The following is a 27,500-nucleotide window of genomic DNA, read 5'->3' on the forward strand; positions in this document are numbered from 1 at the left end:
TCTCTCTGTCTATCTTTTCTATCTCTCTAAACCTGTCTCTTTCTGTCTCTCTCTCAACCTTTCTCTTCTCTCTCTCTCAACCTTTCTCTTTCTGTCTTTCTCTCAACCTTTCTCTTCTCTCTCTCTACCTCTCAACCAGTCTCGTCACTCTCACTTTTCTCTCCCCTTTCTCTTCTCTCTATTTTTCTCCTGTCTCTCACTCTCTATCTCGCCTTTCTCTCTTTTTATCCATCTATATTATATTTTCCCACGTCTCTTCCCACTTTGTCTCTGTCCTCCTCCGCCTTCCTTCTATTTCTTTCTATATTTTATTTCTCTTTTATTTTATTTTTTCTCTCTTCAATTTCTTCACGTCTTTAGTTGATGACGTTGTTCGGTGTACACGGTGACAAATATACAATAATAAATTCAAACTAGCAAAATATTGAGTTTTAGTTACACGCTACAGACTCCAGATATATACGCTTCATCTCGTGTATGCATATTTTAATATATAAACCACATCAAATGTAAGGAACCCACATCAAATGTAAGGAAACAAAATTCTCGTAAAATTCAACAAAATCAGTTTTTTTTTGTTTTAATTTGCATCATACAATTTTTTCAGCCCACCACCAAGATTAATTTGATGTGGTGTATATAATATTGAAATATTTTTATTATAGCGATTGCCTCACAATATTGAACTGCTGGAAAAACTTTGCATTATTACAATTTATGTGTGTGTGTGTGTGTGTGCATGTGTGTGTGCGTGTGTGTGTGCGTGCGTGTGTGTGTGTGTGATATACACATGTACATGTATGCGTGTGTACATGTGTATATGACCCGATTACACGTAAAGTATCAAATATTCTACTAATAGTTTGGGTCACGAGACGTCTATGTTTTCTGTTTTAATGTATGACGTCATCCCTTTGTTCCTATTTACAATGCCTCCCCACGGGACAGAGTTAGACACCAGGGTCGTTTTTTAATGTGGAGAAAAGGAACAAAAATAAAAAATTGTCTCAGTCGTGAAGGATTTCTCCTCCACCGAAAGAGAACAAGAAATTGAAGTGTAGATCTGAAGAACAGATACTACACTTTGATCTTGTTTATATATTTTATTGGTTTTAAAAATTTTGAAAATACAATTAAGTAAAAAAACAAAAGATTTTTAAACAACAAAATTAGGCACAAGGCCCTACAAGAGATTGGGGAGGGGAAGGGTTCAGGGTCTTTGTGACTAAAGTGATTAAAAGTAATAAATGTAGACTTTGGAGTCTTACTCTTGACTGGCAACATTTACCAAAATACCTCATTCACTCTATGGATCTTAATCTAACTAATAAATCCCCAGCGTTTAAGAATCAAAACCATATTTACAATTAATAAACAGTTGTCTTTGTGTTTGTGTATGCATTTTTCTTTGATCTTGACCCGAAGGCCAGAGCATCATAAATAAGCTAATCATTTTTGATGTCATCTGTAGTAGGCACGAAGACAAACAAGCAAATAAGATCCACAGTTTTAATAGTTTATAGACATTGTGCCCGAGCATGTGTATATCTATAAATTGTTAAATAACGTACCGTCTGTCTTTGGCAATTTACATTCAAGCATAAGTTTTAGACAACTTGTTTTAAATATATTTTAGATTTAAACAATTTTAATTGATTAATGTAATAACCAAATGATGCTGTAATCCAGTTCAACTGTAAAAAAAAAACTTATTAAAAACAATGAATAAAAGGAAAGTACCACCACAAAAGCTGTTTTAAAAGTATGCATTATTTTGTATCATGTCTGTTTAATCGGTAAATGAAGAGAAAAACTCGAAAATATTCATGGGAATTCAATTTCGTAAGATGTCCTATCAATTTTCTTGTAAATTACACATCTTCACTGAATTTTTTTTTCAAAAATGTAAATTGTTTCCAAAAATGTAAATTTTTTCTTACAAAAATAAAGAAAAACGATAGGGGCGGAGGTCAGTGAACAAAACAAAATTGGAAGTAAAAGGGCTCTGGGCAGATTCAGCTAGTGTATATATATAATACCAAAAGAATATCCATCTCGGGACGGATAAAGTTTATTCTCCATTTACACTGGTTGTCATGTTTTAATTTTCTAATCGTTTTATTTTTCATGGGGATGGCGATTTTTTAATCGTTTTGTTTTTTATGCCGGATACCAGATTTTCACCACTATTTCAGTCACTGCAACCGAGAGATCTTTTTAAAATTCTAACCGTTCTTTTGAGTGCAGTTGTTTGTATTTTTCTTGCACTTGGTTCGCCGGAGATATTCGACAAGTAGTTTTTGCCCCTTATGAAGATTAAAATCAAGATAAAATGTTACTAAACCTCGTGTCTAGAATCCTTATTCAAATTTTCATCAAAGTCCATTACATAATTTGGATTCTAGGAAATATCTAAACTTTAAGGCTTAAGAGGTCTTAAGAAGAAATTAAAATTCTGTGAATTTTTCTTAATTTGTGTAGAATGACTATGGATTAAATTCAGTGTAGATCTGACATATTTGAATTATAAAATAGAAAGTTGTGTCCATATTATGCCCTAAAACTGTTTTTACCCTCGATTTACGCCAGTTTTTTGTGAGACTAAATTAAGTAATATAGTCAACACTCTTATGTCTATCCACTGTGTTCCAAAATTCATAATGATCGGTTAATTAGTTTATGAGCCAATCCAATATAGAGAAATATGTAAATATATGCACATACCTAAGCTATATCTATATACAGAGATAGAGAAAGGGGAGGGGAGTAGTTGTATGTTGGCAACTGTAAACATTCCTTATATCACTTGTTCTCAACAGAGGACTGGGTGGGAGTAAGTTTAATAAAAAGAATAATTGCCATTGTACTATTTATTAATTATTATCTGCTTATTTCCATTGAATTAATATTTTGTTTGTTTTCTTTCAGTTACACCTGTACTGTGGTTGGGGGTGTAGCCCAAATGATTCCAATGGACAAAAATACTACAGGAGAAGTAAGTAAAATAACAAACTTGATAAAACTATTATTGTTATTGTTAGTAGTATTAGTAGTAATAATAGCATTTCTCTTAAATTTGTTTTTGTAGGTTTAGTTGTTTTTGTTGTTTATTTAAATAAAGATTTATTTAAGTTTAAATTTTAGCCGTTTTAGCTGACATTACCTTATACAGTGTAGAGGATGAATGAAAATAAAGTTTTTGTTTCTTGCAAAAGTGAGATCGTTTAAACGGCAAAACAAAGTATAAAAAAACAAAGAAAAGGAAGAATTAAAAATATAATGAATAGAAATGGAATACTAAGAACTAATATTAGGGAAAAAATTGAAAAATAAAAATTAATGTTTTAAACCAACATGGCGGCTACTGTCTTTCTCTTTTTGCTTCTAAAATTCTCAAAACCCAATATTACAAGAAAATATTTGAGAATGGTCGACATTTGTTAAAAATATAAAAATTATTATAACCGTTAGTTTTAGGTAAATACTATATCGTTTTATTGACAAAAGTAGAGTGTATTATTTTGCTAGTTAAAATAATTTTCAGTGAATAAAATCTGAAAAAAGGAAAATAAGAAAAAAGGTATAAAATAAAATAAGTCATAAAAGAACAAAACAACCTAAACATATTAAAAGATAGGATTAACAGCTTATTTATATAATAATATTTATATAATAATATTTATATAATAATATAATATGTGCATCTGTTTCAATATATGCAAAACTTATCTTTCTACTCTGGCTACTGATGATCTTATTTTGACAAAAAGTAAAATATCAACATAGGGATGGAATTGCACCAATCATTTTTTTCTGAAATTCAATGTATAAGAAATATTTTCTAATGCAAAACATATTTGATTTTAATCTAGAAAAGATGACTTATTTGGAGATTTTTAATATGAAATATCCTCCCATTTGTTTTAATAAACGAATAAAATTTAAATAACTTGCTTTCATTTGGTATTTTGAAATTCGGTCTTTAAAAATGTCGATTAAATCATTAAAAATAACTATTCTTTAATTCGATGTTTTTCATCAGTTTTTAGCCATGTGTTAGATAGGCTGTTGCTTTCTTAGATGCTATCCAATTTTAATGGAAGCAAATGATTTCACTATCGGCCATCTTGAAAATTTTACATTCTACAAAATGTCATTTGATGTTATTTTATGTGTGTGTTTTGAGTATTTTTTATTATTTAATTCTATTAACATTTATTCTCATTTATGTCATTTAATATTTTAAAATTTTTATGTAAATATGAAGGGATAAGAGTAAAAGAATGAAATGAAAAAAATCAAAATGAGGTGAAGAAAAAAGAATAAGGGACAATGACAAGAATTAAATGAAGAATAAAAAAATTACCACATTCCATACTATTTCTTTCATTCTTTTCTCTCTCTCTTTCTCTCTCTCTCTCTCTCTCTCTCCCCCCCCCCGCTGACACTTAAGGAAGCTGTAAGATTTTCTCTTTTCAAGTGGATACAACCTTCAATGACACATGACTTTTAAGAATTAGTAGAACCATGGAATTCTTACCAATTGAGGTCTTAGTAGACGTTGACCTGCTTTTCAAGTGAATGTCTCATACTAAAAGTAACATAAGAATTATGAAAGCTGCTAGTTTAGTGTTTTGTTAATTATCTCAAACTAGCTGAAGTATTTGTCTGCGCTGGGTAAACAGGTCATCTTACTATAATGGAGATTTGGTGTATGTAACTGCAACTATAAATATTCTAAAACATTTTATATTTTAATATTAATATTTAGATATAAATATTGCTTTTACTATCTTAATACATCATTTCAAGCAATTATCTGTGTTTATTTTATTTTATTTATAGTTATTTCAAGAATATTTCATTGAATATTTTGCTTAAGTTTGATGGCATATCTATCATCATCATATGCTGTTTAACATCCGTTTTACATGTTTGTATGTGTTTTTGACGGCTTTTAGAAATTGACTTAAAAAATAATCTATCTCTAACCAGGTTTTTATTTTCCCACTTTCTCTAAAAACCATTTTTATCACTTTCTCACATGTTTTCCTCACTAATCGGTCCTGCTACATCAATTGCCCTCCAGCTACTCATCCATTTTTTTTTTCAACATAACCACACTAACAAAATCTCCCTATATTATGTAGATTTAATTTTCCTCTGAAAGCATCAGATCTAAGCCCGTCTTTAAGACTCGCATTTCTGCCTGTGTAACGCATGTCCTCAGCCTTCATTGGCAAGGTTTTATTTCCATACATCATTACACTGCGTACATATGCCTGACGATAAACTCTTTCTTTGGTGGACAATGGTAATACTCAGCTGGTTAGTAATAGCAGAATTTATTTCATTCACTCTTATCACACGAGCACCAGGTCTTTCCTGTTCTCCAATGCTTTCACTAAATGTACAAAACTTTTCAACAACCTCTGTACGCTCATCATGCAAACATGTCATCTGAGTTCTCATCTGCTTCCCTTGTCTTACCTTTCTTGTGCACAATTGCTTATCATCTCTCAACTTACTAGTAATTAAGCTGCACTTCTTGTGTATCTGTATATATATTATATTTTGGAACAGCCAGAAAACTTTCTAAATTTATTTGAAACTAGCCTGGATGGTCGGCGTTGCCCGGGTGTTGAGCAAAAAAAAAAAGAAAGAGTTGTAGTAGGCAGGCAGGCCTGAACCCGTGACGCGAAGGAGGAAAAAGAAAGTGGAGGTGTGTGTAAGGGTGTTGGTTGAGCAAAAACAAAAAAAAAAATTGCGATCACAAAAAAAAAAAAATTGCGATCACAAAAAAAAAAAAATTGCGATCACAAAAAAAAAAATTGCGATCACAAAAAAAAAAAAAAATTGCGATCACAAAAAAAAAAATAGTAGTAGTAGTAAGCAGGCTCGAACCAGTAAACACGCTCGGGGAAAAAAGAGGTGGGAAAAAAAAAAAAAAAAACTGTCCTACTGATGTACTTACTGTGGTTGTGACGTCACAGGTGGTCAAAATAACGCCTTTTATCTGATGTTGTGGACGCGAGGGTTGAATGACTTGCAAAAAATGTCAGCGAAAAAACCGACCCTCCCTGTAGAAAAATGTCCAGTTGAGGGTGAAGGAATTAATGTTTTGGGCCAATTTTTCGATGTTTATCATCAGAAGGGTTGAGTTCAAAATGATACCGATCTTATGAAAATCTGTCACCTCTGTCGAAAGTTTTAGGCAGACATACATACAAACATACATACATTTAAACAGACAGATGAGATTTATATTATAGATGGTCTTTTTGGGAGCAACCTAAATCTTTTAAAAAAAACCTAAATCTTTTAAAAAGCCAGATTTTTTTTCAATAAACCAGTGGAACCCAGTTGACCCGAGTTTATGGACTGGTGTCGCTTCCCTCAGCAACATCTCTCCACTCACGTACACAAATATTAATGGACACACAGACACACACACAACTCATCAAGTTATTATCGTCTGTCAATCTGTATAAACTTTATTCATTGAAATATCCAAATCTTTCTCACTGAAATATCTTATTAATATAAAAACAAATGAACATTGACTCTTATGAACAACTTTCAATGAATTATAATTTCTATAAATGAGCAGAGAAATTTCAAAAACGATGTTTCTTGACCTTTAAAGCACATGACTCTTAATTCAGACTTCAATATCTCAACTAATGAATTCCCCATGTTTTTACAAGAACTCTGAAAATATTCACAAACATTTTTGTTTATTGCTGTAAACTTCCATTTTAAGCATATAAATTATCTCTTTTGTGAATATGTCCTCCGAACTCATTGTTTTGTTTACCTTATAACATGTCTCTCGTCTTTCTCCCATTATAATGACAGTAAAACCTCGAAACTGACGCGAACACCCTAAATATCCAATGTTTGCAAAACTACAAAAATTTGAGTTGTACCCGACTCCGTGTGTCTATTCATTAAGAATGATTTAGTATTGTCTCCAGTTATGTTCGTGAAAGTCTTCATGCTTCAAATTTGTCATTTCTTTAGCACCTTATTTCCGAGATGCACTTGTCATGTCATGTGTAAGACTGATTTTATTTCCCCCTAAATTTCAACATGAACATCTCACAACAATTTTATTCGTTCGAACTTCTTGAACTTTTGATAAAATTTTGCTCATCTCCCAGAAGAATAATAAAATCGATGGAAGGCAGAAATGAATGATAATTTTCATGTTGAGCTAAAAATAAAAATTAAAGACGATTATTCGTCTAGATGAGATAAGAAATTGTTTACCATGAAGTCTGAAAATATTTAGGTTTATTATAAAGATTTTAGGATATAAAAACCTAAGTTATAGCTAATTTAGTGAAAATGTTCTGGATATCAAAATAAATGTGATAATTAAGATAATGTTTTAAAAAGCAAGTTTTAATTTATTTGAAATTATGGATTTCTATTTTCATTGTTTTATTTTCATACATCGCATAAGCAGCAACTTTGCTTTAAAAATGTTTTAATATCTCACATGTAGTAACTGCAATATTTTACCCCAAATTATTATATTTGTTTTTATAATCGATTAGTACAGTTGGAGAATATGACAATTTTAATATCGGTTTTAATTTACCCCTCCCCTTCATACCTGAATTTCAAGTTCAGTTTCGGTTTTTATTTACTATATATTTTTTCTTTCTACAAAAATCATTCATTTTCTTGTTAGATTAGTCATTATTCCGTATCTTGTTGAATTCTGCCACTAATAATAACAATAAGCATTTGGTCAGTTTGTGACTCAATGATTATCTTAATGCACAAATTAACTGTTGAAATCCAAACTTCTATGATTTATTTTTTTATAGTAACATTAATAAAGTGACCATCATGACAGATTCTATAAACAACTCGAAAAAAAGTAAAACTTTGAATCTTCTATTCTAGTTCTGTATCCCCCTTTATTTTGGCAAACATTTCGGGGCAGGGTTCATATCCAAACAGCAGGAAATAATGCAAGTAATTCATGAGAAGTTTAGCCTATGCAGTAATGTAACCGCCCTTTTGAGAGACTTTTCCTTTCATAATTAAATAATTACTTTTTTGTTTTACTTAAAAATGGCTTTAAAAAACGGTAAGATTTTAAAAAAAATAAACATGAAAAAAAAGGTCAATTGAATGAAGCTATCCTACATATAACAATTATTAGTGCAGTTGGAGCTTATATATATATATATATGCATATATATATATATGCATATATATATATATATATATATATATATATATATATATATTATATATATATATATATTAAATAAGTGTAAAATACTCTTTATTTTAAATTTTGATTTTTTTTTAACTTTTAATTTCTAAAATGAATAATTTAAATGTTAAACAATTTTAAATAAAATTACATTGTGCAAGAGCACAAGTTTAGATTTCATTGTTGATATGTTTACTTTTATTTTATTTTTTTTGTATCATAATTCCAAAATCTAATGAAATTATTTTTGTGATAAAAACATATGAAAGGAGCATATGATCTATTTTTTTCTTTTTTTATTAACTACACTTGATTCTCGAAGATAAAGAAAAAAGAATCTATAATAAAATATTTTCAATAAAACTACAAAACCTGACATTTGCAAGACGTCTTGCCCTAAAAAAACATTTTTATACATTTAAATACAAACTCAAACTTTTATACATTTAAATACAAACTCAAACTTTTATACATTTAAATACAAACTCAAACTGACCAAGAAAATTATGCATGCACAATTTTGTGAAATCCCAAAAAGAAAACTAATAAATTAATTTTGAGAAAATCAGAAATTAAAGAATACTGACAAAAACTTAGGATCTAAATTAACATTTGGAATCAAAAAGATAATCTGTGAAAAAGTCATTGATTGCATATACAATGTTTATTATAATGAAAGAATAAAATATAAACAATTTTATGGAAATTTTCTTCATTTTGAACAATTTCAAGTGATAATTATCATCTGTCTCATTTAAAAAAAAGAATTTGAATGTTAATAAAACAAATCTTTCCAGAAGGCAATTTTACACGCATTTGCTTTTCCTATTTTAATATTGACTTTCCTCTGACAACATGGATAAGTTGAATAAATTTAAGAAACGGATGATCCTATTTTTTTTATCTGATTTTCCAAAATATGTTTATTTAAAAACTAAAATGGATAGTCTTTCGATGTTTTCAATTTGACAAAAATGGTTTGTTATGCTTATTTCAAACTTAAGCGTAATAGACTACAGAAAATGTTAATGAGTGTAAAGTGGTCACTGAGACAACACTGTAATCGGTAGTTGTGGAAAGAATTTGTTTACATTAAACTTGAAAAAAACATGTTGTAGTCAACTTGAAAAAAGGCGCACTTTGAAGTAAAATTTTCTGGTTTGTTATGTCAATTTGGAGTTTTCAGGACAACCCGCAGAAAATCTATTTCATATTAATCTTGCCCTATTTGATGGACAAAGCTTTTTATATGGATGCAAGGTTACATATAAAAATAAATTTTCCCTGCAATTACCTTCATTACTGCAGATTGTTGGCCCATTTTGAACGGATTAAGCTTAAGGAAAATTGATTACTTTTAGATAAACAGTATATGCAATTTCAAGGGATTAAAAAAAGCGTTGTTTTTAGATTTGATAATAAATCAACAGTTTTATTCCTGATAATCTGACAGGGATTTCCTGCCGGAAAGTCATTGAAACAGTGGATTAAGAAAATCTTGTAACCTCAGGATTAATAGGATTAAGTAAGGGGAAAAAGAAATTGACCCACATCATATTTGCAACTGTGTCTTTAAGGAGGCATATAAAGTTAGATTGTTAGTTTTGTGTGATAATATAATTCACTGCCAGGTGGCTCCTCAGATGATGACATCTCTTAATACTTTTTTTTGTTTCTTTCCATCTGTGCTGGGTGAATAAGGGGTCAGTTCCAAATTTAGGGGTGTTAACTTATTTTGTTGAGATTTGACTCTTAAAAACAATTATTTTTGCATGTGATACCTTGATGGTTGGATTTGTGTTGGCCGTGAGGCATTTTAGTTATTTACCAAACTACTACACAAGTCATGCTGTTTGACATCAAAATATTAAAAAAAACCACATTATTGTAGATGATGAAATCAAACAATGTTTTAATTCATAATCATCTTGTGTGAAACTCAAATAAGTTAACCACAGCAGCTCAGCGACTACACACCTCAGTATTTCATAAGGAGAGTTGCTTGGTTTCTCGGAGGAAAAGTTTTTTCTGACATCTTGGACCAAACTTCTATCAAAAGAAAGATTATAGAGTTAATGGAAATTGTGAGTTTGTTTTTGTTCTTTTATAACAACCATTCGTTATGCACAAGGAAATATGTTGCATGTGAAAAAAATATGAGGCATTGAAGTAAGCTTGTGAAATATGAAAAAAAATCTGATTTCTAAACAAAGGAAAAGTGACATTAAATGAAAACAGTATATATATATATATATATATATATATATATATATATATATATATATATATATATATGTATAAAGTTATGTTATATATTTATTTGTATGCACAGAATTTACTCTTAAACAAATTAACCGATCATTATGATGTTTTGAACAGAGCTGCTAGACATATAGCGTCATATTGTAGGATACATTGTGTTTAATTTAGTGTCATGCAAAAGGAGTAAAAACGGGTTGGAAGTCTGTTGTGAAAAGTTTAGATAGCTCCAATTTTTATCAAATTTAATCAATAGGTATTAGAGATTAATCAATAAATTTTCCCCAAGTTTCAATTTCTTTTGAGTATTTTAAAAAGGTTTTAAGGATGCATACTGTAGGCGTAACCTCTCATTTGAAGATTCAAATATTTCAGATTTACATTGAATTTGATCCATAGTCTAATGACTAAATCTGAAATTAAGCAAGATTCCCTGATCCTTTTCTTTGTAAGACCTCTTAAGCTAAACCATAGATTTTTAGACATTTTCTAGAATCCAACTCATAATTAATTTTAATTAAAATAAGGATTTGGCTTGATATTAATCTTTCTAAGGGAACATAAAATTACTACAAACTGTTCTGTTTGGGTGAATAAATTTTAACCGTTCTATGATGGGCATTCTTCTATTTGCCTATCAAACGTTACTTACCTGTTATACAGTGAACTGATTTTATTTTTTATTTTTTTGTCCATTTTTAAACTTAAGGTAGACAACTTTTTTATATTCTTCAATTTGAAATAAGTCAACACTTCTCCTGGTGATTTTATTTTCAGGTGATTATTTAAAATTGTTACATATTAGTATTTATCTGTCATTTTTTTAAAAGAAATTGTAGCTAAGTACACTATTACATTTCCAATAACCTGGTACAGCAACAACAAATGAAGATTAGTTAGTCAAAATGATCAATATTTTGTAAACATACTCCAAAAAACTTCAACAAATATTATTATGTACAATACATGTTTCAGAAATGTATTGCCCGTAGTTTCGTAGTCATATAAAAATTCTTAATCAATTCATTACAGACAAAACTAATAAATAAATAAATTCGGGAGCTTTACTTTCTGGGTTTTTTTTTCCTTTCTTGGTAGCCTGTAATAATATATTTATATAAAATCTATATTTTTGTTTCTATATCACATAGCTAAAGTTTACTGTTATTTTCTCTGGTTTAAATGTAATCTAGCATCATACAAGCTTATCTTTAACAGCAATCTTGATATTGTCAACCTGATATCTTAACCATGAAGCTATTCATATATATATATATATATATATATATATATATATATATATATATATATATATCACTCTTAAAATAATGCTTATAAATTGAAGAATTTCAATATGAGAAAAGATCCCTTAGCTCGCTTAAGAACACAGCTAAAGACACAGTGACTATTTCTTTTCTGTTTATTGAAAAAAATATATGCAAAACGCTTGTATTCTTAATTTGTCATGTTCTCCTTTATATTATATTGGATGGAACGATCTTTCGAACACACATTTTATTTCATCAGAGGGACATTGACTGTTGCAATGGTTTCCCCAAAAAACACTTTGCACAAAACAATATTTGATGAAAGCCAAAAAAAAAAAAAAAAAAAAAATGCTTGAAATGCGTTTTATTAAATAATGAACAAAGTATATAGAAACTAACAAATGTTAGTGGCTCCACTTTCTGAATATATCCATACTTCTATAAATTTGTACTTTTTTGTGTATTGATATTCATATTAGAAAACCTTTTTTTCTATTCATTTAAAAAGAAAACAAGAACCCAAGTTTGCCCAACTGGGCAAACGTGAGTCCTTGTACCGGAAAAATATCCAGTAAATAAAACGTTGTTTAGTAAATCGTTATTTTTTTTCATTTTTTTTTTTTTTTTTTTTCATTTCCATACACCAAACATGGACATAAATATCACTGAAACATCCGCTAGGTCATAAGCTTCATTTCGGTACCTAACTTGCTTAGGTGGATTGCCTGTAGGCTGTGAGAGAGAGTGAGAGAGAGAGAGAGAGAGAGAGAGAGAGAGAGAGAGAGAGACACACACACACACACACACTACGAAAATGTATAATAGGATACAACTTTGTTATATATGGGTCATGGAATTGCATTCATCTGCAAAAAATTTAGCTTATTTGCATATTCTTTTAAACATTCAATTTAATTCATTCCCTATTAGTTGCTTCGGTTTTTTTTATTGGATAATCATCTTTAGTTAACTATTACGTGTAATTCATGCAATATTTTACATGATTTATACTTGTGTAATATTTGCGTAAAAAACATAGTAAATACAAACCTCTTTCTATATATATTTATGTATGCATATATTTGTTTAAAAAATTCTGCCTACCAAACTCTTGCCAGTTTTTTGTCTACACACATGAAACTTAATATATAGGGTATTCGAACCCATGCAAAACTTTATATTTGGATTTTAGCCGGGGAAAATCGGTGCAAAAGTGTGAAAATTAAAAAAAAAAAAAAAAAAATTGAATTTGGCAGATCAAGGGTGAACTACGGTATTACGAATATGCATGCGTAACGTAATAGTTATTCCTTCATGTTTTAATTTTTCGTCTAGCAACAAACACGTCTTCATAGCTCAGGCATTAATGTCGAAGGAAAAAGTAAATCGTAAGCTAAACGTTTTGGTTTTGAATAATAAATATGAAATATGTATTAATCAAAATATCATAGTTAAGCGTATTTTATAGCCTGGCAATGCCGGGCGACCTACTAATGTATATATATATATATATATATATATTAGTAGTTTACATTTCAAATCCAAAAGATATGTTTGCACATATCTTTTGGTTTGGGAATGTAAACTATTTATATATATGCTCTGAAAGTGTTAAAGCATTTTCATTGAGCTTAACTAATTGTGCTAGTTGGACAATTATATATATATATATATATATATATATATATATATATATATATATATATATATATATATATTAGTATATATATATTAGTATATATTTTAGAATTCGAAGTGTGTGTATATATATATTTCTTTGGAAAAGATCCACAGCAGAGGTAAGGAAGAAATTTTAATAGCATGAATAGCTTAGCAAAAACAATTAATCTGGACTAAAAAAATGTAGGTTCGATATATGGAACGTTTTTGTTCTTGTTTTTTTTTTTTAAGGGAGGTGGTGTTTAATCAACACTAATGAAGAGCCATGAGGTAAAATACTGTTTTGTTTTTAACTCCCGAAACAGGTTTCCATGGTAAACAACTCCTGCAGTGATATTAAGACTAGACTGAATTGTTGGAAGCAAACTAATGCAGTGATTAATTGACTTACAAGCCAAGAAATTTTCCAACGAAGGATTTGGGATTAAAATATGTTTTAATGTCTCTGTGAGCATTTAGAGAAAAAATGACTCGCATTCACACACAGATGCAAATTAGATGGCAAAATAATGTTTTAAACGCTATATAAAAATAAACGAAATAACACTTCTACATAATAATAATATTGAAGTAAAGAGACATACTTTTAGTTATGAACGAAGTTATATTCCAACCGAGAGATCTTTTTAAGATTCTAACTGTCCATTTAAATGCCATTGTTTGAATCTCTCTTGCACTTTGTTCTAGTATATTTTCCAGGTAATTTAAAAAAGAAATTTTTCATGGGTCTGGTCATTTCTATCATTACTGGAATAATAGAGATCTTCCTAAGATTCCAGTTTCTTTTCATGTCGTACATTAGAGATTAGTATTTGATTATCTTTTTCTCTCCTAGCTCTGTTTAACCCAGCAACATTGTAGACACTAACTTTTACTAAGGTTGCTTCTTTCTTGACTCACATCACTGTCAGGTTTATTAGCTCCGTTTTCTAGGTACTTAGCTTTAGAAATTTCATAATCATAATGGATGGTGTATGACTTATTTCCAACTGTTCTTTCTGGTAAACATGTTCCCAGGACTTGCTGCTACGCCATTCGATATGCAACTTTTTACAGATCGTCTAGTGGAGATATTTACGCACTCCATTTTGTCGGTTCATATAGTAGCCATCCCTCAGCAGAATCTTGCAGCTGAATGCCAGGTGGCTCCTGCTCTCAACTTCACTGCACTTGTTGCCACTGCCGAGATTGCTCATCTTTTTAAAAGTATTAGTCACCAAACCTTCATCTTGGGCAGCATTATGATCTCCTTATCATAGAGTGTGATCATTTTTTTTAAGTGAGTCTATAGAACCTTACTTATCTATATACTCCTCGGTGAATTCCTCCAGAAAATACTTGGCACACTGTTGGTTGGACCATTCCTCCATTTTTTTTTATTTGCAGACACTGGTTTTTATGTGTTATTCCATACAATGTAAACATTTTCCATGTTTTAGACTCTAGTCTGTTAATGTCCCTTTGTAGTCAGTCAACAATGGTAAAGTTGTATGTTATCGCATGCATGGCTCGTTGGTTAATGGCGGTGATCTTGTTTTTGTTTGTAAACTCTGTTTTACAAGTTTTTCTTACATGGCGTATATAATCACTGCCATTTTTTTCATCTTTGCATGCTGAATTAAACCGTTCTCTTCTACACCAAAGTATTTTTATTGTTTCTGCTTTTCTATGTCCTTTATGTCAGCATCTTCAAGTTGTATGTTTTTCATTTTAAACCTTTTTCCTAGCTTTGATGGAGCGCTTGACACATTTGTCTAAACCAAATTTTATATGGAAAAGTTATGCATGATCTGCAAGAGTCGACAAGCCAGCTTGAGATCATCTATGAAGAGCAGGTGGTTGATTCTTATTTGAGTCTTGTTGGTGGCCCTGGCTCAGATTGTAAGCACTCCAGTTTTTATTAGTTTGTTTAATGAATCTATCACCAGGCAGAAGAGTAAAGGAAATAGGCTTCCCTTGGAAGATTCCTTTTATGATCTTGGCGTTAGGAATTTTTTCAGTTCCATTAGTGTGGTTTAATGCCATGGTTGTTTGTCACAGTTTTATACGTACAGTCAAAGTAGCTCTGATTGAGTCATAGTAGCTCTGATTGCTGTATAGATCTTATATAAATCAAGGCATTGCAGTAGCCACATGTAAGGAACACTATCATATGTTTTTGGTAATCAATTCAAGCCATGCTTAAGTTCCTCTGCCTATTCCTACATTCCTCAAGGATGGTCTTATTAATCAACACCTGGTTCTTGGTGTTAAACAATTTCTCTTGTATCCTACTTGTTCCTTTTCCAGGCTTGCTCAACAGAAATATCATAGTTTATGAATTTCCAAACAAAATCAAAATAGAATAAGCAGTTGTTGGTAGCGACCCCACAGCATATATATATATATATATATATATATATATATATATATATATATATATATATATATATATACGCACATAGTACTATTTCTTCTGATGTAGTGTTACTTGGAATCTTTGTACTTGCATTCTTTTCAATGCAATAAAATATATTTTTTAATTAATTTTTGCATTTGACTAGTTTATATCTTAAATAATTAGATGTTAAAAACCAGCATTTACCTTTTTTTTTGTTTTAATAAAAAGAATTATATAAAATTTTATTAAAGTCAGTATGAAGCAATCGTTGACTATAATTTATAAATAACTAGATGACCAGTGTTTCGGTGTTGCCCAAGAAAGTGGATTAACTGAAAAAATTCTATAACCAAACTTGAACAATTTGTCATTTTTGTTAATTATTAGTTTCCTCGTAGATATCTATCTTGTTCATGTGATTCTACTTATGTCTACTGATCTATGGTGGTAACTTGAACAGGATAAAATTCATTTTACTTTTTTGAATATTTGCATACAAAATGTAATTGGACAAAAAAAGTGGCATAAATAGTTTTAAAGAAACAAGAAAGTGGAACTTGGAAATATTTAATATAATTTATTAGCCTTATTTCTGGGTGATTGCTAAATAATATAAATCCTATTTTAGTCTTGTAAATTAGTTCAATTTTATGCATCATAAATTTTAATTTCAGAAATCTTGCACTAATAATTAAAACATGAAATAATGGCTGATAAAAATGAAAGATCAATTCACAATGTGTAAATTATTACTTAGGAATTTTCTATCATGATCTATTTTTTTGTCAAGTGATTGCTAATTTAAGAATGAAGTGTAAAAAATTTTTTAAAATTAAATAGTGCATTTTTTGCCATCCTTATTTATATTTAAAACAGGAGGAAATGAAATCGGTTGATGAAAAACGAAAATATCACCACCGTAATTTTCATGTTCCGAAATTGAGAAACCATTCTGTTATCATTTTATGGAAAATATTGGAACGGGATCCCCTACTTTAAAATGTAATTTTTTTATTATTCATTTTTGTAATTTATTATTTGCAGATATATTTACAAACTATTTTCATGTAATTGCCCCCACCTCTACTTCTGAAAGAGAAAACCGTAAAGAAATTTTTTCCAAAGGTCATAATATTTTAGGATTTTTTTTTTGTTTGTTTTCTGTACTCGTTCTGTAAAGGAGAAATCCTTCTGGACTTGGGCAATTTTAATTTTGTTTCAATCAAAAAATAACAAAACGTAACTAGAGAAGGCGTTTTCTGCTAACATGTCCGGTATGTACATGTAAATAAAATGTATGCTGCTAACCATTGAACAAATAGAAATCTAAATAATTCTGAAGATATGCTGTGTTGATTCTCGTAATAAAAAATCCTTCTAGACTGAAATATTTTCCACAAGTAATATTGTAAGTGAATGAAAAGCAAACGCTGTAAAGTGAAGCATTAAACGATCTTATGTTAGTAAATTAGTTTAGAGTTTAGGTTAACAAGCCGCGCGTGCGTGGTCTCCCTCTTGTGCTGCATGTGAGATGACGCCACAAAAAATAGTGAAGAAATGATGAATGGGAGAAGTGTGAAGGGCCAACGTTGCTTTCACATTTTTGCCAGGTTTCAGAAAAATCTAATGGATGGAGCAAAAGTTATGGGGTACAAAGTGTCATTTTTTGCAATTTTGGGGCATTTTTGACTGCTTTTGAGCTCCTGGGAATGCCGAATCCCAGTAAAAATGAACAGACGATGCAATTTCATGCCTTTAAACACGTATATTTGAATTCAGCACCATAAAAAACTACTATATAGATATACATATCAAGTTCTTGAGTAATATGAAAAATGAACTCCAAAAAGGCATTTTTTTTTTTTTTTTTTTTTTTTTTTTTTTTTTTTTTTTTAGCCCTAAAAGATGCGAACCAGAATTTTGCCAGGGTCATCCATACTGAATTTATATTAAGAGCAATAGCGTCAACATTTTGGTCAAGTTTCAGAAAAATCTAATTGATGAATCAAACACTATGGGTCAAAAAGTGGCATTTTGGGGGCATTTTTGACCTCTTTTGAGCCCCTGGGCACGCCGAATCCCAGTGTAAATGGAGAACGGTGCAGTTTCAGGCCTTAACACAGCCATAGTTGAGTTGACCACCGTGAAAAACCACTATATAGTCAGACGTATCAAGTTTTTGTTGAAAAATAAGAAAAAAGAGCCACAAAAAGGGGCGTTTTTAGCACTGACAGAATTTTGTCAGGGTTACCCATACTGGATTTATATTAAGAACAATGATCTCCACATTTTGGCCAAGTTTCAAAAAATCTAATGGATGGATCAAAAGTTATGGGGCAAAATGTGTTATTTTTGGCTATTTTGGGGTATTTTGGACTTTTTTTGAGCCCCTGGGGGCGCAACGAGAATTTTTGTAAAAAAAAATTTTTTTTTACTCTGCACATCTATTTAATAAAATACAATTTGTGGCAAAATTTCAAGAAAACCCAATGGATGGTTACCTGGCAGTAATCTGGACTAACAGATGCTTGGAAGCATGGACGCCACTGAAAACATCAGTCCCTCTCCGATAAATCGGGGGACCAAAAAGAACATTAGTAAAAAAAAAGTGATAAACGTTTTTCTGTTTCTTGTTAGTTCAATAATAAATCTTTGAAAGTATCTTATAAGAAGGTATTTTCTATTTCATGTAATGAAAAAGAAAAAAGTTGAATTTTTGATTAGTTAAGAAAGGTTTTGTTATTGAAAGGTAATAATCGATATACATTTTTGTTATGATAGTAAATGTTTTTCTGTGATTTTATTTTTTAAAAAATCGTAAAAAGGTATTAAATGATTTTCTGGGTTTTTTTTTGTTTTTTTTTAATAACTCTTTAAAAGTTATTAATAGAATATCATGCAAACTTGTATGTGCAATAATTAAGTATCAGTGTCACTTCCATAATCAAAGTATGAAATTCTTGAGAAAAGGCAGTCAAGAGAAAAATTTATATTGATTTGTGACCAATTTCATCCCAGTGGCCCATTTCAGGGTTTCTGTAGGGTAATATAGTTTCATTATGATCGCTGTGTTTATTTGTTTTCTGGCCTAACTGTTTATTTGGGTTTTAAATGAAAATTGGGAACCAGTAATCTTTTTTTTGTTTTTAATTCAAATGTTTCGAAATATTACCGTGAACATAACATTTGCGATTGAGATGTTCATTAATTTATTCAAGCATTCTGAGGAATGATTAAAATTATTATTAATAGGCAAGGAGCAGTCCTGAAAATCAAGCATTCTGATATTTACTTATTCTTTAAATACATCCAGGACAGCATTAAGAAGCATATAAGAGAAAATGAAGAAGTGTTTAATATTTATATTTAAAATCTAAAATGTTGAAATTAGTATGAGTGAAAAATGAAATAATCAGTGGCTTAGAAACAAATATACCTGTTAAGGAAGTAACATGGTGATGTGAGGGGAATGAGAGGATTTAATGGATAGAGAGTAAAATGCTTTGCTATTTGGGACTACATATTTGAGAAAAGCAGTTTCTTCAGAATAAATGTAATAACTTTTAAATGGGATAAAATATGTGCATAGTTTAGTAAAGCATGTTCTAGAAATTGATGTAAGTGTTGAGAGTTAAAGACTAGTTTAGAAAATGTTCTGTTATTTTCCTGTTGAAACTGAAGATTCAGAGGAATTTCAACTTTATTTTAGTATAAAGGAGATAATCATATTTTCATTTTAAGATTCGAAATTTGCTCTGCTAGTAATTAAGCTCATAGTGATTGTTATAGTGCTATTTTATGTTTACTTTATTCGTTACCTATAAAACTTTATAATATGAGAAAAACCACTTTTTATGAAATAAGCTTTCATCATATTGCTTCTTCAGATAAGTTAAAGTCTAGAAAATGCTTTTGTTAAAGGAAATAAATTTGAATGACGTAAAAATAAGGGAAAGCTAAAGAAGAAAGATTACATGTGGGCGTGAGAGGAGGAGAAAATATATGCAGAGAGAATGGAAAGAAAATTAATGCAAAGGGAGAAGTCTATCAGGCATATGGATGCAGTGTGATGATATATAGAAGTGAAAACTGCCCAGGGGGGATTGAGAACATCTGTTGTATGGAAAGAATTGATATGAGAATGATATGATCAATGTGTAATATGATCCAAGATTGGATTGACCTCCTCAGGAGTTTAAATATGGATAGAATAGACTAGGCTCAGCCAAAACAGAACGAGAGTAAGTATTTTTTGACAATCTCTCTTAAAAAATCTACCAAAAATAAAGTAATTATCGAATTAATACGAAATTTTCACTGATTATTAAGTGAAGAATGAACTTTATAATGGTGCATTTTTTTTCCTAATCGATATATATATATATATATATATATATATATATTTTTTTTTTTTTTTTGCCTTCAACGCTCTTTCCTTATTTGTGGGTACAAATATGCTTAAAATAATCGGTCAAAATTGAGCAAAGTATATTTTATTGTTGGAGGGTGAGGATTGTAAATAAAAAAATTAAAAAAAACAACTGTGCACGTATCAGATTTTAAGATTGAAAATCCAAATTTTGAATGTGTTGAATTTTTCATCTTTTGTGTTTTGAAGTGTGAAATTTGTTGAATATGTTAATAATTATTATTCAGATTAACAAAAATAAAAAAAAATTATATATTTTCATTATTTTTATTAAAAACACTACTTTTAAATATTTGAAAAATAAATTAATAATTTTTCTTTTAGTGAGCCCAATATTGTTAATATACCATTAAATAGCAAATGCTTTGAAGAATCGATACTAAAAAGAAAAAAATCAATAAATAACTGCGCATTTTGCTAAAAATACCATTTCTTTTGGCAGTTTCTTCTAACTTAATATCAATTCAACTATGGTAGACTATACGCACTAAAACAGTTGTTCTGTATTTACAAACGGTTGCTACCTCCCCCTTTTCCAAAATTACGAATTATGAATTTATTTTGTCTTGTAAAACCTTCCGTAGTTTCTTAGAAAGGAACGTTAAATTTTGGATTTTTTAAATTTCAACATGGGATTTCGACATATTGAGATAAAAGATGAAATTATTTGAAATTCACGTACTTATAATATTTTTGCATATTCTTATAACAAATCATCCTAAATCTTAAGACAAAAAAAAAATTAATTCAAAAAGTTTTTAAAAAATATGTGTTTGTTTATTTATCAATGAATCGTGTGTTTTTTTTTGTTTGTTTTTTTAATTTAAAATTCTATTAAAAATATTAGAAAAAGTTTTATATTATTCTGCTTTACATATGATAAAATTTAGGCTTTTATCTTTTTGGAAAAGAAGTTGCTCAAGAATATTGGATTTTAATAGATTTTAATTTGTTAAATAAAAAAAAAACTTAGTTTCTCTTTCATTTTTTGGCCATGCCTAGAATAGAGATATTTGCAGAACAAGAAATTTTGGATGCTATGGTCACGTTGAAGGAATCGGTGAGAGTGCTGAGGTAAATGTAGAACTTAAGAGGAATGAAGACCTGGCCAGAGATAGATTATTTTAAAAGTCAAGTTCTAAAAGTCATACAACACATGACAACATCTGACATGGACAATAATAATTTCTCTACTTTTGAGATATGACCTTCAAACTTGGTCCAACAGTGACTTTGTTGCTGTCAGGCTAAGGTATGGTTGTGTTCAGTCCTAGGTGGTCCACTTTCTTACATTTTACATTTTCTCTCAATTGGTGCTGATCGCTTTATGCACTCCTACCGGAAGATGCTGATGGTGCTGCTCAGACATTTTTTGTGGGCCTGTGTACACTTTATCTAGTGTGCTAACTTTTTATTACACTATATAATACATTATTATAACACTTTATCTAATGTGCTAACTTTTTATTACACTGTATAATACATTATTATAACACTTTATCTAGTGTGCTAACTTTTCAAAATCTTGAAGTTTTTAAACTTGAAAGTTGAGATCAAGTGTTTATAATTTTTTTTTTCTTTTGGATTTGTAAAATTTCTTTGTTAATTTTCACATGACAAATTGAAATGTTTTAACGGAAACATTTTTTTTTTTTTTTTACAAAGGGGTTACCACATATCAAGGCCTAGAGGCCACTCGAGGTTAAGGGTTAATGTGTGTGTATTGTAGCCATTGGAACAGTAACATAGTAATTGTTTGTGATGGAAATTTGGTATAATTAGATTGTATACAAGGATAATTCAATAAGAACTTGTTTATGTTGGACTTGAAAACGACAATATTGTAGTAAGCTGGCAAGCAGAACAGTGAAACAGAGTTCCACAGGCAGGCAGTTCTAGGAAAAAAGCTTTGTTGATGGAATCTACATTTAGGTTTCGGCACCAATAGAAAGTGGGTGAATTTATTGATAGTGATTTTGGCTAGATGAGTGTTTTTTTGTGAAAGATTGGCGAGGAGGGACCATAGACTTGAGTTCAGTCAAACACTTGCTATGAAAATAGCGATAGACAGGCTCGCAACATCTCTTCTGTGGGAAAGAGGTTGCAGACAAGAGAAAAGGGGCATCACTCACGAGATTACGAAGTCTGCTTTGAACTCTGTCAAGGAAGGATAGGTTACTCCAAGCAGCTCCTGCCCAGATGTGGCAATAGTACCCCATCCTAGAATATACTTGGCTTTTATACAGGTAGAGAATTGCATCAGCAATAAAATATCTACCGGAGCGGTGGAATGATCCAACCATTTTTCCAGTGACCTTGGCAATGGATTTGATGTATGTGCTCCATTTCAGATCAGCAGTGGAGGTCAGACCAAGGAGTGTCCTCAAGGTGAGAGCCGTTCATTTCAATAGGGGCCAGATGTGGGTCAGAGCGTTGATGGTTGATGGAAAGAGAGAAGCTTGGTTTAAGATGCATTAAAATTAACTAGCCAACCTTTTCCCCATTGCACCACATGTTCAAGATCAAAGGAGTGCAAATAGATTCAAATAATAAGGTCATTATAAAATGTATAAATGATTTCTAAATGTCATCTTTGAGTTAGACTTTCAGTGTGAATAGACTCCCATTTGTGGCTAAGAGCAAATTGTAGTATCTGTTCTTGATAGTATACTTCAATTTTTCTGTCCTCGGTTAATGGTACAGAAATCCTTCTCAGTGGAGGCAATTTTTATTTTTGCCTCATTTCAGTGTGCTCTGTTTTAAAGAGTCGAATTTTTCTGATATTAAAAACCGACTCTGTGTTTATTTTTCTCTGTGAGAAGAAAATAAACAGGAACGCCTGCGCTTTTTAAATATGCTTAACACAAAATGAATGGCAGCTGTTTGTTATGAAATTATCTTAAACTTGAAATATCTGTTTTTCTATGAGAAATAATTTTTATATAATAGAGAGATATATCCTGTATGCAATGATGTTGACTTAGATAAGTCGAAAGCTTGGAGAATAATAAATTCACGGTGCTTCTGATTTAGAGGAAGATTATCTAAGGAAGATAACTCCCATTTACTAAAAAAGAAGAAGCATTGACGAAATAGTTTACAAAAATTAATTAAAAAAATTATATCCCATATTTATCCCGTTTGATTTTTGATCTCATATCAAAAGACGTATCCAAAAATTATTGGAGACCAAGACTGAGATGTTCCACCTTCCTTCATCTCATGGAGTTTCTTTAGTGGAAAAGAGAAAAGAGAGAAATATTTCCTTGCATAATTCTTGCAATAAGAGATCAATAAGTGATATATTTTTAATTATTAATTAACACAAGTTCATCTATTTTTTGTAGTTTTTACATCATTTCATTGTTACAGTTTATTTATTTTTGGTTTTGCGTACGTTAATTAACAAGTTTAATTATTTTATTACTTAAAATTTAATTTAAAACGTTTAATTATTTAACATTGTTTCATTTTTAGTTTGTTAATTGTTTTCAAGTTGTTTCCTTTTTCGATTGGTTAATTGATTATAATAGTCAGGTATAGTATTCGTGTATTAATATTTTTCAATAATAGCTTATGTTTATATTGATAGTATTCATTTCTGTTACTATTTAAACATTCGTGTATTCGTTTTTGTTAAAGTTTGTTTATGCGTTTCATTTTCATAAACTGTTTCAGCAATGCATCTTTTTTTTTAGTAAATGGGAATTATCTGCCTTAGATTATCAAAAGCACCAAACGATGAGTTTTGGGGATGTTTTATGGTTTTATTTCAAGAAAAGTTTATACAAAAAAAACAAAACCATCATCAGTTGTTTGTTTCATTCAACATAGATGGTCACCAGGTACCTCCAACGCGCGCCACAGTTTTAACCCCCTCTATATGTAACACGATGTAATTTTAATTTAATATTATTCTCCTAACTTTTTACCATTTAAAAAAAATTTTTACAGCATACATAAATAATGAAAATGTGAGACAAAAATCGTGTTTACATTATCGACGTTTTAAAACATCATTCCTATGTGCTGACGTTTTTAAAGCCGTAAACATACCCATGTTTTAAAAAGCTAGCAAAAATCAAATATTAATCATATATTTCTGAAATTTTCGATATTTATTCATTATTAAATAAACTTACATAATAAAAGTAAGTTTCGTTAAATATATTAGAGGAAATATTTTTTTAGGTGTTCTACAACCCCCCCCCCCCCATATTTCATATAATGAAAACTAAACAAAATTAATGTAGATCAATAAAAATTTCAACATATTTTAAAGCTGAAAAATCAAATAATTAACAAATAGTTATATATATATATATATATATATATATATATATATATATATATATATATAAAATCCTGTTATTTATTTCACTTACCTTAAAGTTGTAAATAAAATTGGACATAAAATCAATATTATGTTTTAAAAAAAACACTTTTTCTTGATAATTTTTTTTCTCAGTAATATAATTGAGTTACAACAAAAACAAAATTCTAAAAAATAATTATTTTTAAAAAGCTTTAAATGATATTAAACTCAAATATTATGTGATATGAAGTTTAAACAGATTTTTTTAATAACAGGTTTCCATCAATAAAAAAAAAATATATTCATATAAGAGATTATAAGACTATTAAGATAATAAAAAATTTGTTTCGATTTTATTATTTAAATTGATAGAGGGTGAACCTTATGTTTTGCGCCTTTTTTTAAAAAAGTATGGAGGCTTATAAACAACATTATCTTTAGGTACATATGTGGCAACAGAAGATGTTAAAATTAATTTTATTTTATTAACTCTAGTCTGTGTAGTTCGTTAATAAAAATCCATTTGTTTTACAAAAGGTAAGTCTTATATTGTTTTCTATCCATAGCAAAAAAAAAAAGTTACTTCCATCATAACATCTTAACCATCATAACATGAATGCCTATCCATAGAAATTAACACAAAGATACAAAATCATGACGTCGTTATTAATGTGTACAATGTTGACGTTTTAGACACCACCGTGGAGATACCTAATGGTCACATACAAATTCTATAAATATTTATTTTTTTTTAGATTATTTGGATCATTACGGGTACAATTCTTATCTTATTTTCACAATGTTTCGACTGATGTAATCTTCAGCCTTTTTAGATGCATCTTTTCAAACTCGGAAATCTTTATCGAACTCTGAAATGAATTTCGAACTGAATATTTTTAATCCGCAAGAGTAGATTCTTTTAATTGACCAGGTAAGTGTTAAGTCATTTTTATTTAAAGTTATTATCGCCTGTAGTGATGATTGAACCTATAACCTCAAGAAGATTGTTACTTAGAAACGATTGTAACTTAACACCTTTATCCATGGATTACAGCAACAGAAACATTGTGAAAATAACAATGATGAGAATAATACTCCGGATAATATAATTAATACAAATTGTCATCATCTCAAAAATTCTTAAACATTTTTTTTTTTTTTTTTCATTTTTAGGTTGTAAGACGGAGACCAAAGAAGAGGATTCGTAAGTATTTCTATTTTTGTTTTTTCCAAGATATTTTATTCCGATCTATTTCGTTTTTGTGCTGTCTGTTTTTTTATTTTGACGTTTGTTTTTTTGTTTTAATTTTTGAACTTTTTAAAAAGAGATTTTTTTTTAAGTCGACAAATCATTTTCATCAAAAGCGAAAAGTAAAATAAAACTTGAAGGACTAAAAGGCATTTTCCTTCTGTGCTCAAAGTCATTGGACACCTACTAAATTTATAGTGAACCAAGATAACCAGAATCATTTACAATTAGTAGAGATGAGAGTTCTCTGCTTTTTAGTGGAATTCCATTTTTTTTTTTTTTAATTCAGAAGAGTTGAATTTCTTTGTTAAATAATCCCTTCTCAAATTAAAATTCTATTTTTAGGCAATTATGTGTGAATACTCAGATAAATTCTATACATTTTTTTAAGGGAGTTTGTATTTTAGGCAATTACATGTGGTCTATGATGTTTTTTGTTTGCTACTCTGACTTAAGATTAGTAATATGATTAAAGGAGTTTTCAGGGAATTTCCACTTAAGCTTAAGTTTAGTTGTAGAGTTATGGAAAGAGTTTCTTAAGGTTAGTGGTAGGGTAAGTAATTTTTTTTAACTTTTCATCATGAAACCCTTCGTAAAAAAATGCACAGAATTTATCTACTAAAGTATTTTTATTTATTTATTTTTTTGTTAACTGCCCTTAAACAGTTAAAATGTCCCAGAAATAAGATTTTTTTATATTGAATTGGTAAATTTATATTGATTTTAGATTTTTTGCCATTTAATATTCACACTTTTGAATTAGTATTGCTTGGAGTTAAACAAACAAGGTTGATATGCCGTGAAAGCATGTCAAAATCAGGTGGCGAAAAAGTGTTTAATTTTTATTTTAGTTCTATAATTTATCTTTAAAAAAAACCTAATAGACATATTTGGTTTTTATAATTTAGTATTAAGAATAACATTAAAAGTGTGTTAATCGTAATTTAAATCATCCATCATTTTTTAAAATAGTTTTTATATCACTGCACCTGAAACCCCCTGTGATTTGCATGAAGTGAAAATCAAATCATAGCATACATGAGAAAGATTATGTAACAACTGGCTGGCATTGCATAATTCATTACTAATTTTTATTTTCAAATATTTTAAAAGATCATGGAATCTTTACCAATTATTCATCATTCACAAATTTAAGAGAAAAAAAACTCATAAAATCTTAAGAATTAATAATGCATTTAAAAAGAAAAGTCCCTTATCAAGTTTTTTTTTTCTACAGTATGTTCAATGAATCCTCCTACCCCTTTTTATGTTTTTGAAGAGAGGAGGAGGTGGGTTACTACATCCTGGTTCTGTTTGAGTTTCTGCTTTGCTTTTTTTAGTTAAAGGTTTTTCAAGAAAAAAAATGAATGGAAGTTAAGAACTTCGGTATGTGAGTCGGCCTGGAGGATTATTGATTTGTCTGCTTAGTTGATTTTTAGTGAGGATAGTTACACACACACACACACACACACACACACACACACACACACACACACACACACACACACACACAAATAAAGTAAAATACATATTTTATATAATTATCTTCCTTGAAAAAATTCCAAACGGACAAATCTATATATCTATGAAAGTGAAATTGTGTGTGTCTGTGTGTACATTTCCCTACCAAACTACTCTGTCAATTTTCACTCTACAGATTCGAGATTTGATATAAGGGGTATTG

At 29.6% G+C, this 27,500-nt stretch overlaps 1 protein-coding gene across 1 annotated transcript in view; it reads left to right on the forward strand.

The window, feature by feature from the left end:
* The window catches only part of LOC145247789 (uncharacterized), a 372,873-nt gene that overhangs the window by 249,910 nt on the left and 95,463 nt on the right, over positions 1-27,500 (forward strand). The window contains exons 6-7 of the mRNA XM_080109427.1: positions 2,929-2,995; positions 25,741-25,771. Coding sequence (XP_079965553.1) covers positions 2,929-2,995; positions 25,741-25,771 — 98 coding nt within the window. The remainder of the gene's footprint in view (positions 1-2,928; positions 2,996-25,740; positions 25,772-27,500) is intronic.

This window comes from Euprymna scolopes, chromosome 26, assembly GCF_053919585.1.
Source record: "Euprymna scolopes isolate OS-2025 chromosome 26, ASM5391958v1, whole genome shotgun sequence".
In the NCBI taxonomy this organism is placed as follows: Eukaryota; Metazoa; Mollusca; class Cephalopoda; order Sepiida; family Sepiolidae; genus Euprymna; species Euprymna scolopes.